This window comes from Onychomys torridus, chromosome 1 (assembly GCF_903995425.1).
Source record: "Onychomys torridus chromosome 1, mOncTor1.1, whole genome shotgun sequence".
NCBI lineage: Eukaryota > Metazoa > Chordata > Mammalia > Rodentia > Cricetidae > Onychomys > Onychomys torridus.
Window position 1 is genome coordinate 100046316 of NC_050443.1, and position 12118 is coordinate 100058433.

Sequence of the window (12118 nt, forward strand, 5' to 3'; positions counted from 1 at the left end):
CATTCCGACCAATCAACTTCCGCCACCGCGAGAGCGGCCCCGCCTCTTAAAGGCGCAGGCTGCCTATCTGTGCCGCTCACTCCACCTCTGGACCGCTGGGACAGTGCACTACCGCTAGGGGACAGCGTGCAGGGAGCAGGCCATTTCCCAGACCCGCCCCCCTCGGCTGCGGGAATGCTAAAGCGTGGCAGGGGCCGGCCCGGGAAGCGGAGGAGGCGGGTCTCCATAGAAACCTCCACCTGTTTCCGGCCAGGCTGTGTGAAATTAGGGGCTGTTGCGGGGGCCAATCTCAGCCAGCTCGCTTCTTCCCGGCGGCCCCTGCGGGCGCGGTGGGTGTTGTACACAATCATCATGGCGGCGGCCGGAGCCCCGGATGGTGAGTGCGGAGGGAAAGGCGGTCGGTAGGTGGCTGAAGAGCTGCGGGCGCTGCGGGGGTCGGGGGACTGGGACTAGCCCTAGAGGGAGGAGGTGGCGCAGCAGCGGCCGTGCGGTGGCGCCCGGGCCTATTCTCGACGCAGGCCGGGCCCGCGGCGAGCGCCCACCCCCTAACCCCTTTGCAGGCATGGACACGGAGGCCGAGGCTGTGGCCACCGAGGCGCCCGCACGGCCCCTCAACTGCGTAGAGGACGAAGCAGCGGCGGGGGCGGCGGCCGAGGACTCCTGCGACGCGCGAGGCAGCCTGCAGCCGGCCCCGGCCCAGCCCCCTGGGGACCCTGTGGCTCAGGCCTCGGTCAGCAATGGTGAGGACGCGGGCGGCGGTGCGAGCAGGGAGCTGGTGGATCTGAAGATAATTTGGAACAAGACTAAGCATGACGTGAAGGTCCCTTTGGACAGCACGGGTTCCGAGCTAAAGCAGAAGATTCACTCCATAACAGGTATTCTAGGAGCTGACAGCCAACTGCCTCCACCCCCACCCCCCACCCCTTCTAGTTGATGTTGCTTACGTCGTGCTACAACTGCTTGTGTTTTCCTTGCATGGACTCCCCCTATCCACTGCAGTTTTCCGAATTCAGTATTTGCATGTGCATTATTAATCTGAGAGGGAAAATTGGACCCATGATGAGCTACCAAGTGGTGGAGCTAAGATGCAAGCCTGAAACTGAATTATTAGGCGCAGCCTTCTAATGTTGAACTACCAAAGCTAGTGAAAATCTCCCATAGCATTCACTAAATGTACAGTTCCTGGGCATTAACTGTGGAGATTCTCTGTTGAGTCCAGGATGTAGCCAGGATTTATTTTTAGTAGGTACGTAAGTTTCGTAAGGGAAGTTTGTGAAACATGACTATTGATAGTCATGGTGGCCCTTCACAATTATTTATATTTGGTGTCTTTATTTGTACTGGTTTGCTACTTAAAATGATTTCTTTCTGTAGCCTGTAAGTGACATAGAAAGTAACTTATTGGCTTCTGTATCACCGGCTCTTGGGCATTCTCAGTATTTAAATGAGAACAAGGTTGAAGAACAACTTGGGAAGAATGATAGCTAAGACACATTGAACAATTCTAAATACTCTAAGTCTATTAGAAGGACAAAATCTTGTGAATCAAATAGGTCTGATGGTCCCAATTCCCCCAAGTTCACAAAGCTGATAGCCAATGGAGCCAGTATTCATGTCCTGTTTTGTAGAGAAGCATGATGGTCCATACATTTCCTGCTTATTTCTTTCACTGCCTTCTACTTTTTGTCAAGGTCTCCCACCTGCCATGCAGAAGGTCATGTATAAGGGACTTGTTCCTGAAGATAAAACGTTGAGAGAAATAAAGGTGACCAGTGGAGCCAAGATCATGGTGGTCGGCTCCACTATAAATGATGTTTTAGCAGTAAACACCCCCAAAGATGCTGCCCAGCAGGATGCAAAGGCTGGAGAAAACAAGAAGGAGCCCCTCTGTAGGCAGAAGGTGAGTCCATGTGTACTTGCTTGTTGGTCCTGGGAAACTGGAGGCTGGTTACATTCTCCCTAGAATAAGCTCCTTTTTGGACAGGGCCCATGATGGAAATTTATGGAGCAGTTGGGTGCAGCAGAGTGGAGTTGACAGCTACCTGAAATTTGCAACTTTGTCATCTGGCGGGTCAGTGTGCCTCAGTCTTCCTGCTTTAGGATAAGGCCTTTGTAAAGGGAGACTTCAGCTAGTTAGCAAATGGAACCAGACATGGGTTTCTTTTATTTAGTGCCAGAGAAGATGACCAGTGTTAGAATTAAGCCCTGATTCCTTACAACTGTCACATTTGTGTGTGTGTGTGTGTGTCTTCTCAAGTTCAAAGAGCCCAATTCTGGATAGGTATGGAAGTCAACAGTTTTCAGAGGTTCCCCTAAAAGTGACCATTTCAGGAACCCAAACCAAACTGGATAAGAAGATATTGGCACTTTTTTGTTTTGTGTTTATGGGACCTTTTCCCATGATATAACCTGAGTTTTTATATTATCTCTCTTGCTTGTTTGTGGGGTCTTTTTTTTTTTTTGTTGTTTGTTTGTTTTTTTGAGACAGTGTTTCACACTTTAGCCCTGACTGGCCTGAAGCTTGATCTGGATACTAGGCTGGCCTGGACTTTGTATAATCCTCTTGTCTCTGTCTCCCTAGTTCTGAGTTTGTGGCCATGTGCCATCATGTCTGTTTATAGGTGTGTGTTTGTGTGTCCATGATGCAAAGGACTGAACCTAGAGTCTTATGCATGGTAGTAAGCAAGAACTCTATACTGAGCTATCCTTCAGTCTCTTAACATGTAATTTTAATTTAATTTGTGTCCTAACCAGAGTAGATCTGACTTGAACCAACATTAGATATAAGGCATAGTTCCAGTCGTGGGAGAAAGATGGTTTTATGTTAGACATCCATAATCCATGTTTACTTCGTAACCAAAAAGAAGTATTTTTAAAAATTTGGCAGCAGCCGGGTGGTGGTGGCTCACGCCTTTAATCCCAGCACTCGGGAGGCAGAGCCAGGCAGATCTCAGTGAGTTCCAGGCCAGCCTGGGCTACCAAGTGAGTTCCAGGAAAGGTGCAAAGCTACACAGAGAAACCCTGTCTCGAAAAACCAAAAAAAAAAAAAAAAAAATTGGCAGCAAAATTGAACAGAATTGTGAGGACGGTTACACTTTTTTTAAAAAAATATTTTTTAAAAGATGTATGTATGTATATGAGTACTCTGTCTGTATGTTCTTCTGCTCGCCAGAGGAGGGCATTGGATCCATTATAGATGGTTGTGAGCCACCATGTGGTTGCTAGGAGTTGAACTCAGGACCTCTGCTCTTAACCACTGAGCCATCTCTAGCTCCTCTTAACATTTTTTTTGATGGAAATACTAATGTGTTTGAAAGAAATATTGTTTGGTGACAAGTTACTCCAGATACCATAGAGAATATTATGTTCTCTGAAGTTCAATACATCTTTCCATAGAGTATTTGTTTGGCGTTGTATTTGGTGTTGGGGATTGAACTTGGGACCTTGTCAATAGATAACACATGCTCTACTGTAGAGCATCACCTCTATAGAGTTTTAGATAAGAATTGTAAAGTTGAATTATCATCTAAAAGTAAATATTTGTATGAGCCATTTTCATTCGTAAATATGGGGTCCTAATTTCCTGTAATCTGTTGAGGTCATTGGTATTTTCTGTCTTCCCCTGCCACATTTATGAAGGAAATGTGAGTATTTTCTCCTGTCACATCCTTAGTGAGTAACCTGCCTTGTAAATACAGGTTTTGGGTTACTAATGGTAGCTTAACATGCTTAGAACTGTTTACCACTGTGCAGGGACAATTCTCCCAAAGGTACTTATAAGGCATGACTCAAATATACTGCCATTCTTAGGTGCTTTGCTTTGGTGATGCCACTGGTTATGAGCCATAGCACAACCTAATGAGGCTCCACTCCCTCATTAGGCTTTTGATCAGTGTGTTTTAGAATCTGAGGCTGATGTCAGCAGCAGCCCTTTGCTAGCAATCCCTACCATGGTGTTCTGCTATGCCAGTGAAGGTTTGAGTTGGTTCATTGCCTGTTAGCGCTTGCATTTGACTTAAGTTTTACCCTTGGCCCATTTATTGGCCTGTAGTCCAGCTTTACCAAGCAGCTACTGTACCTGTAAAGCCGCAGATGTAAAGGAGATGAGATGAAGGCAGTTAGGGACTGTGAGCTTTGGAACTCTTGAGTCCTGAGGTAGAAGGCAGGAGGAGTGGGCTTGGAGGCTTCTTAGTGGTAAGGCATAGGGGGAGTCAGCATTTCTGTTTTTAAAAGGTGGCTCCTCGGGTATTCTTTGTGGCTGGGTTGAGGGTGGGGCAGAGGAAGACTTCTGCCATAGTCTGGCTCTCCATAATAATGGAGAAATGACCCTGCTTGGCATTATGTACCTATATAGGCAATTTGTAGTTTCTTTGGAGTTGAAAAACACAGATGTTGCTCTCTTTTCCTGTCTGTTAACTTAATGGTTAGTTTTTTCACTGGAGAGATGGGAGTAAAACATTTGACTTAAGAACCTTTGAACTCCTACTTAGTGTGTGGAACTTCTGTATCTAATATGGTGGCTGTGCATGGATAGTTAAGCCTAAATAAAATGGAGAATTCACTGGCTAGCACAGGTAAAGGAACATTTCATTATCAACATAAACTCCCTTGAACACGTTTGCTCTGCAGTGTCATGGGATCTGTAGTTTGTTGTTACTAAAAACTTTCAAACATTATGACTGCTTCATCCTGTCTATCCAAACAATAGAAACCTGGCTCAAATGTAGTAGGCTGTCTCATTTTCTTCTTTGTTCTGGGTTATATTGTAGCAACACAGGAAAGTGCTGGACAAAGGAAAACCTGAAGATGTGATGCCATCTGTTAAGGGTGCCCAGGTAAGCCTGCCTGCTTTTTGAGCCTTAAAAGAAGCTGGTTCCACAGTCTAAGATTCCTGTAATCATGGCCTCAAGTTCTGTCTCATCTCCCTCTCTGCCCTGCTGTCCCTTCCCTTCTCACTGTACTCTTGTGCCTCCAGGAGCGCCTGCCAACGGTACCCTTGTCTGGCATGTATAATAAGTCTGGAGGGAAAGTGAGACTCACCTTTAAGCTAGAGCAAGACCAGCTGTGGATCGGCACTAAAGGTACTCCAGGTCTCTCAGCCTCCTTGGCTTCCCGGAACCCTGCCTGCCTCTAGCGCCCAACAAACATTGGCTCCTGACTGCAATTCTGCCTTTCATTTGGAGCCTCTTTCTTCACCATGCTTTGTGTCTTCCTAGCTTTCGACTGTGTCTTTACATGCTTGCTTCTTGGTGGGCCCCATCCCCTCTTTCTTTTCAGTCTGATCTCAGAGACCCTCCTTCAAATTTTGGCCTTTAGGTTAACATACAAACCAAGAGATCCCAAGCATATGACCAAAATCTGGTCCTTAGGTAAGGGTTTTATGGGTATATACGTAGTTGTACAAATGAGATTTCCCTGAAACGAATGGGGAGCTTCTCTTAGAAACTGTCAGAAGATCTGGCCACTGGAGCCTGCACTCTTCATAAGACATTGAGGAGCTGTGACTAAGCAGTGATATTCAACACAGTCCCCATGGCCCCATCTAATGTTTAGTTAGCTTTGCTTATGGTACCTGTGTGGCCCCTCTCTGTAGGTCAGTTTGACTCCAGAAGCGAAGGTTCCCTAATTGGCAACTAGAATTTCCTCTTTGCCTGATGTTTGCCTTTTGTATACATCCTCATCTCTTGTCAACAACACCCTGCCTGCGAACAGTTATCTGGTTCAGCCTTGCTGTTTCTAGGGAGTATCTCTGATCATCCCCACGCAACCTTCCCCTGATGGTTACTTAAATTTGTTTGCTTATTTATTTATCTATTTATTTATTTTTGACAAAGGGCTTCTCTTTGTAACCCTGGCTGTTCTGGAACTTGCTCTGTAGACCAGGTTAACCTCAAACTCAGATCCACCTGCTTCTGCCTCCTGAGTACTGGGATTAAGTGCATGCACTGTCACTCTTGACTAGTTATCAAATCTTGTTGGTAACACTCCAGAATTGCCCTGTGTCCCTGTCTCTGCCATTCCTCAGTACTGGTAAAGGCTACTAGCATTTTTTTAAAAGTTGCATTAGGAGCAAGTTTCTGTTTACCTGACCCCTTCTATTATTTTTGGTCTTCATTGCTGTACTGTTTTTTTTTTTTTTTGGTCTAGTTCATAGGCCTGTAAACCTTTAGTTCTTCAAGGCCAGGTTCGGATGTTTAATCATACTCCATCTTAAATCCCTGGCCTGCTCTGTCAGCCCTCATGTACTTGAGGCACATTTTTGAATTTCCTAGCTCATATTTTGCACAGCTCTTGTCTTTGCTGGGCCCTACCCTGGAATGTCTTCTCAGTCCTTGGGATTAATAAATAGTCTTTCTTCCAAGACCCCACCCCCAAGATGCGCTTTCCTAATGAAGCCTTCCTTATATCTCCCTAACCCTCCACTTGAACTTCTGTTTTGTTTGAGTTGCTTCTGCTCCTTGAGCACTCTGTTGATGTCTCCAGAGCACTCATTACTCTCCGACTTGTCTGTCCCTGTTAGATTCCTGGAGGGACCCGAACATGCCTAATTCACCTGTTTCTGGCCAGCACTGTAGGTGTTCAGTGTTCGAGGTAAATGCCAAAGAGGAGAATAGAGGTCCCATCTTCAGAGACTTACTTGTTGTTTTCAAAGGAAGGTTGCAAAAATGGAACCAAGGGCAGGTTGGTGGGGAGTGTAGTGTGATTTTTATTATCTAAAACAGGAATCTAGAATACAGATCACTGTTTCAACCCTAGGGCTTCTTACAAATGAATAGGTTGAAGTGTTGAAAGTGCTTGAGTTTTCTCATTTTGTGATGGCTATGTTGTTCATTTTATAATCAACTCTTAACTGCATGGTCAGACCAAATTTCCTATGTTTTAAAAGGTTTCTCTAGTGTTCCAATGGCTTTTGAAGGCTTTGCTTGAACATTCTGTTCTAGAGAGCCTGTCATATCATCTCCTTTGCCAGTGATTAGCTGCCCTGCCTGTGGGCTTTCTTGGTGATCTTGCTTCATCTTATTTATTGCATTTCCTTGCTAATGCACATGGCTCTCTTCTGTAGCTGGGTATCTCTGCTTGCTGGCAGCCCAGATTGAGAGCAGTTGCCTAGGCTAGTCTGGGAAGGACATCATGTCCAGGAGGGTAGGCGCAGGCAAGGGGTTTAGGTAGGGCTCAAGCCTAGTGCTTACTGGATCCTTGGAATAGTTTTTTTCCCATGAAGTTGTGTATGTTGTTCGGTGTTTTTGAGGAAACTAAAACCTAACCTTGCCTCAGACTTTTGTTGTCTCTCCTGCTCCAGCCTCTTGAGTACTGGATTTAGGCATGAACTATCATGCCTGGCTTAAAGATTTTATTTAAACTTCTGAAAGCAGCTAGCTTCCTGTTTTAGTGTGAGGGCAGAGCTCTAGAAGTGTCCTGATGCACTGAGATTTGAGCTGTTTGAGAACTCCGTTACTGCATGGCCATGAGCTTGTACCTTTCATGATTGATAAGGCTGAGCTCTTCATTCTGAGCTAAAGCCTTCCTTATCAATGTCTCTAGTAGCCCAAGGGGTGGGTAAGTGTTCTTCTTGTGTGCCCAGGAGGCCTGTCATCTAGCATCAAAAGGACTTGGAGAAGCACAGCTTGTTCTGGGAATTGGCTAAAAGCCATTGGCTTGTCTTCACTTCAGCAAGAAGCTGCTATGAAGTGTCTGTCCCAGCAGCTAATTGGCCTCTCCATGGGTACTTTGCTGAGTAAGGGACCCTCAAGACTGCCACACACACACATCCATTGCCTGTGTAGGAAGAAGCAGGGTGAGACTATGGAGCTGCCTAGGAGAGCATGCTAGGCTTGTAGTCAGCTGCCCCACCCTGCTTGTAGGACAGTCAAAACTTAAGTGATTGCCATTATCTGCTGTATGCTGTTTGGATTGTCCAGTCTTTGGAATTGGAGGAAAAGTCAGAAATCTCTGATTGTATGAAATCTCTAGACATTTCAAGGTGAAAAGTATTTTGAAAGTCTTAATTTTAAGGATGCTGCTAGTCTTGTCTGTGTGTGGCTGCTGTTTTAGAATCACAAAGTAGACATATTCAGGCCCCTTCTCCCCATTCCAAGTTTTCTGAAGTCAAGGCCTATGGAAGTACAATACTTGGATGTTACTGGGAAGATGAGAGCCCAGGACTCTTAAATTTCTAGTTCCATTTGGTAACTTAGTTGTTTACTTATCTGGCTTTCTAGATTTTTTCTTTCTGCAAACGTTATAAGGAGTCTTTTCCTCCTTGATTTAACAGTTTTATGACAATGCCTGCCTGTACCTCAGGTATCTGGTACTTCCTGGGTTATTTCCTGTGGCACAGATTCCTGTGCCTCCACACTATTAGACTTGTCTGCTGCAGGTGGCTCATCTCACTGAAGGCCTGTTTCATGGCTGCCTCCTCTTTTCTGCCATCCTTAAACTTGTAAAATGTTGTCTGCCCTGTGTTGATGTCTCCAGTGTTAATAGGTGATGGCGTAAATGTTTTGAGAGACCACCACAAGCAGTTCTGTTTACAGAGGGTTTGGTAAGTTGGGCACAGGCAGTAGCCCTAGAAGCTTGGCATTCCTCTCCCTCCTGTTGCTTCTTTGTTGTGGGCCTCTTGACTTTGCCTTTCTTAGGTCTTCAAAATGTTAGCTGATTCTGGGTTTGGGTTATGAAAACATAGAGGAGTTCTGAGGTATTTTTTAATCATCAGACTTTAAAACTAATAAATGGGTAAATGTGCCTGAGACTTTTACTCTACAATCACCAGACCCTGTTTTCTATTTGGTGCTCCAGATTTCCCAGCTCCCTACTAGGCTGTAGGTGCATTGGTCAGAAGATACCATTCCTCATTCCCAGAGGGTGTGGTACCTGCCACCTGAGTTACTACACATCCAACCAGCCCTGGTGTGGGAGGGATTACTGTGGTCGAGGAGTTGGGACGGTAGACCTTTGAGTAATGCTGTCAATCTTTCAACCTAGAGCGGACTGAGAAACTGCCCATGGGCTCCATTAAAAACGTGGTCAGTGAACCTATTGAAGGACATGAAGACTACCACATGATGGTGAGTAGCCTCAGCCTGCCTGGCCACCTGCTTCTGCTTCATCTTGAAGGGAGTGGATTTTTAACAGGGCATTGCTAATTGAAAAGAAAGCAGTTTTCAGAAGACTGGAGATCCTTGTTTTCTTGTCTACTTAGAGTTGTGTCCATGACCTTACTCCCAGTTGTGGTTGTTTTGTTTTGCTTTGTTTTTTTTTCAATCTCCCAGCAGTCCAAAGAAGGGTATGTTTTCTCTTGTCCTTTCTAGAAATCTGTTCTGTCTCCCTCTTATTTGTAATACTTTGTTTTTAGGCCAGGAAAATGAATTGGAATGGCTTGTGAACTTTCATTTTAAGTTTTGTCTTGCTTATAAAAGAGAACATCACCTTAGCCATGAGGCTGTGAAGATAACAAGAAGTCTCTCTCCGGTAGTGGTCTGCCACCCACATGGCCAGGAGCCCTTTGGGAAGATGGGGCCCAAGGCATGCTTGCTCTGCATGGAGCTCATCAGTTTGTGCAGAACAGAGCAGGCAGTTTAGTGAGCTGATAAAATAAGCACTTTACAAATGGAGTTTACCTGCCTAGACTCCAAAGTTGCTATAAGAGGCACTTACCCTGGGCTAGCTACAGTTCCAGGGTGGGTTTGCGTGCTGTTGTCTTCCTCGGGACGGTTTTTTTCAGGATCTAGCCTGTAGTGATGCTGCCATATTTCCTCCCACCTCCGTGAGCAGCTAGTTATTTGAACTGTAGATAGGCTTACCAAGTCCATGGCACAGAGATAATGTTGGACAGTCTCCTTGCTCTAGGGCAGTCAGTGAAAGGGCCTTAGCATACAGTGGGCCGCAGAGCTGGTGTGTCCTTTTCTGCCTGCTCAGGATCAGCTAGGTGGTGACAGAGCCAAGGCCATGGGACCACAATCGCTTTTGGACTTTGTTTCTGGCGGTGACAAGAACATACTGAGGCTTCCTTTGGGGCCACCTCTACACCCTTACTTGTCTGTAATCACCTCTATTCCCTTACTTGTCTGTAATGTATAAAACAAGATGGCAGACAGATTGGTTTGGCCTGCTCAGTTATTTTTCTGCTTTCACAGTTGATACTTTTAGCTTGGCCCTTTCACTCCTTTTGAAACATTTGTTTGAACAGTTTGACCCTATGGGGCTTGCAAATCCTGTTTTTCAGGCAGCCTGGTGATGGGGAAGCAGATAGGGTAAATGACATTAGACATTTCTTAAGGAATTTGTGTTCATGAATAATGGTTTAAAATTCAGTTTAAGTTTAGTTAAAATGTTCTGAAGTCATTTTAGACAAAAAGTGGATTCAGCAGTCCCCTTCTAACTTTTGAATGCCATTAAATAGCACTTTACCCTTGTCCTAGTGGAAGATTGACTTCCCTCTTCTTCCAGATGCCATTTGTCTACTAGAGGATTGTGTCCCAGTTCAAAGTGCTCTTTGGTTTTTAGGGTTATGTTTCAAAGATACAGAAAAGGACACACCTTACATTTTCTACCATAACCCATACATCCATCACCAAAATATGATAGTTGTAAATATTTTGTAACTTGTTTTAAATCTTTTAAATAAAATTTTTTTTACCAACAGTGATGTTGTCCCCATTGTCTTCCCCTCTCTCCTCCCCATTATTGTAATCTATCATGTATGTTCTTCATTGATCATTGCTTATGTTTATACATATGTCCATGAACAAGGTGGCATACTGTCTTGTGGTTTTTTTTCAGTTTTCATAAATAGCATCATGGTATCTACCCTTCTCCAACTTTTGGTTTGGGTTTGACATTGTGATCTGTCAGAACTCTAGATCCAAAGGATCTGTTTATATCTTAATAAAAGACTCCAGTGTTTGTATGAATAGGCCACACCACTGTGAATTATGGGTACCCTTCCTTACTGGTGGGTATGTAGGTTCTTGTCAGGATTTTAACATTTCACACAGTGTGCTTTAGACATTCATACCTGCTTCCTGTGTGTGAGTGACATGTGTTCTAGGGCAACAGTCCTCAAACTATGGCCTCTGGACCAGTAATGTTGAAATTACCCAGGAGCTTGCTGTAAGTTTCTTGAGCTTTGCCTCAGGCCTCCAAAACTCAAGTCTAGGAGCTGGAGCCTACACTGTATTTTTGCAAGTCTTTCTGATGTGCATTGAAGTTTGCAAACGACTGCCTTAGGGGTGGCTATGCTGAACTGAACTTTCCCTGCCCAACTTGCGCACGCCCCTCTCCCCCACCCCTTTAAGTGTAGGAGAAACATATACAGTTCGGTTTTGTTTTTCTTCCCTTTTTAATCAGTTTGCTCCCCTCCCTCCTGCGTCTGTTGTTCTGCCTGCTTGGTCACCCTCCTCTGAAGCATCGCTTGGTTTTTCCTTTTCCCTTGCAGGCGTTTCAGTTGGGCCCCACGGAAGCCTCTTACTACTGGGTGTACTGGGTTCCAACTCAATATGTGGATGCAATCAAAGACACTGTGCTGGGCAAGTGGCAGTATTTTTGAAAGCACTTTCACCTCTGGCCCAGGAGACTGACCCAAAGTGAAGGACATTGCCGGGAGAGGTCTGCAGCATCCCTGGATTGCAGAGTTCTGGGACTTTGTTCACACACACAAAAAATCTCTATTCAATCTGAGGTGATGTGGTGACTGAAGCCAGAGGTGATGTACTTTCACCATTAGCTTAATTTGAACTTAAAATCACCGGTTCCCTTTCTTGCAGTAAGCTTACCATTTTTAAAGTCAGTTTGGTGGAAATTAATAAATCCAAGTTTTGAACATGTGTGGAATACTCTTAAGTCTGTTTGAGAGTAGATCTGCCAGTAATGCTGAGAGGGAATAATCAAAAGCTTTCTGATTGTTTTCTTTTTTCTTGCTATTTTTCTTTTTCCTTCCTTTTCTTTTCTTTCTTTTTTTTTTTTTTTTTTTTTTTGGTTTTTAGAAGTGATTTCAACTGAAATGGTCAGATGTCTTTGGTTGCAAACATTTGGACTGCATTGTGATGAGTTTGGTTGTTGTTTTTTTTTTGTTTTCTTTTTTCTTTTTTCCTTGGTATTAAAATTGTATGCAAAATGGGGG

At 44.6% G+C, this 12118-nt stretch overlaps 1 protein-coding gene across 2 annotated transcripts; it reads left to right on the plus strand.

Moving 5' to 3' along the window:
- Window positions 1-86: 86 nt before the first annotated feature.
- On the plus strand, window positions 87-11822 carry Ubfd1 (ubiquitin family domain containing 1). Of its 2 annotated transcripts, none has more exons than XM_036191174.1 (7): window positions 87-376; window positions 561-875; window positions 1692-1900; window positions 4770-4835; window positions 4976-5081; window positions 8983-9065; window positions 9353-10641. In XM_036191174.1, the coding sequence occupies exons 1-7, from the start codon at window positions 175-177 to the stop codon at window positions 9380-9382; spliced, it is 1011 nt and encodes a 336-aa protein (XP_036047067.1). In that variant the 5' UTR covers window positions 87-174; the 3' UTR covers window positions 9383-10641. The 2 variants fall into 2 exon arrangements, with proteins under 2 accessions (XP_036047067.1, XP_036047059.1); XM_036191166.1 differs by lacking the exon at window positions 9353-10641 and adding an exon at window positions 11435-11822 and having other exon boundaries at window positions 90-376.
- The last annotated feature ends 296 nt before the right edge of the window (window positions 11823-12118 follow it).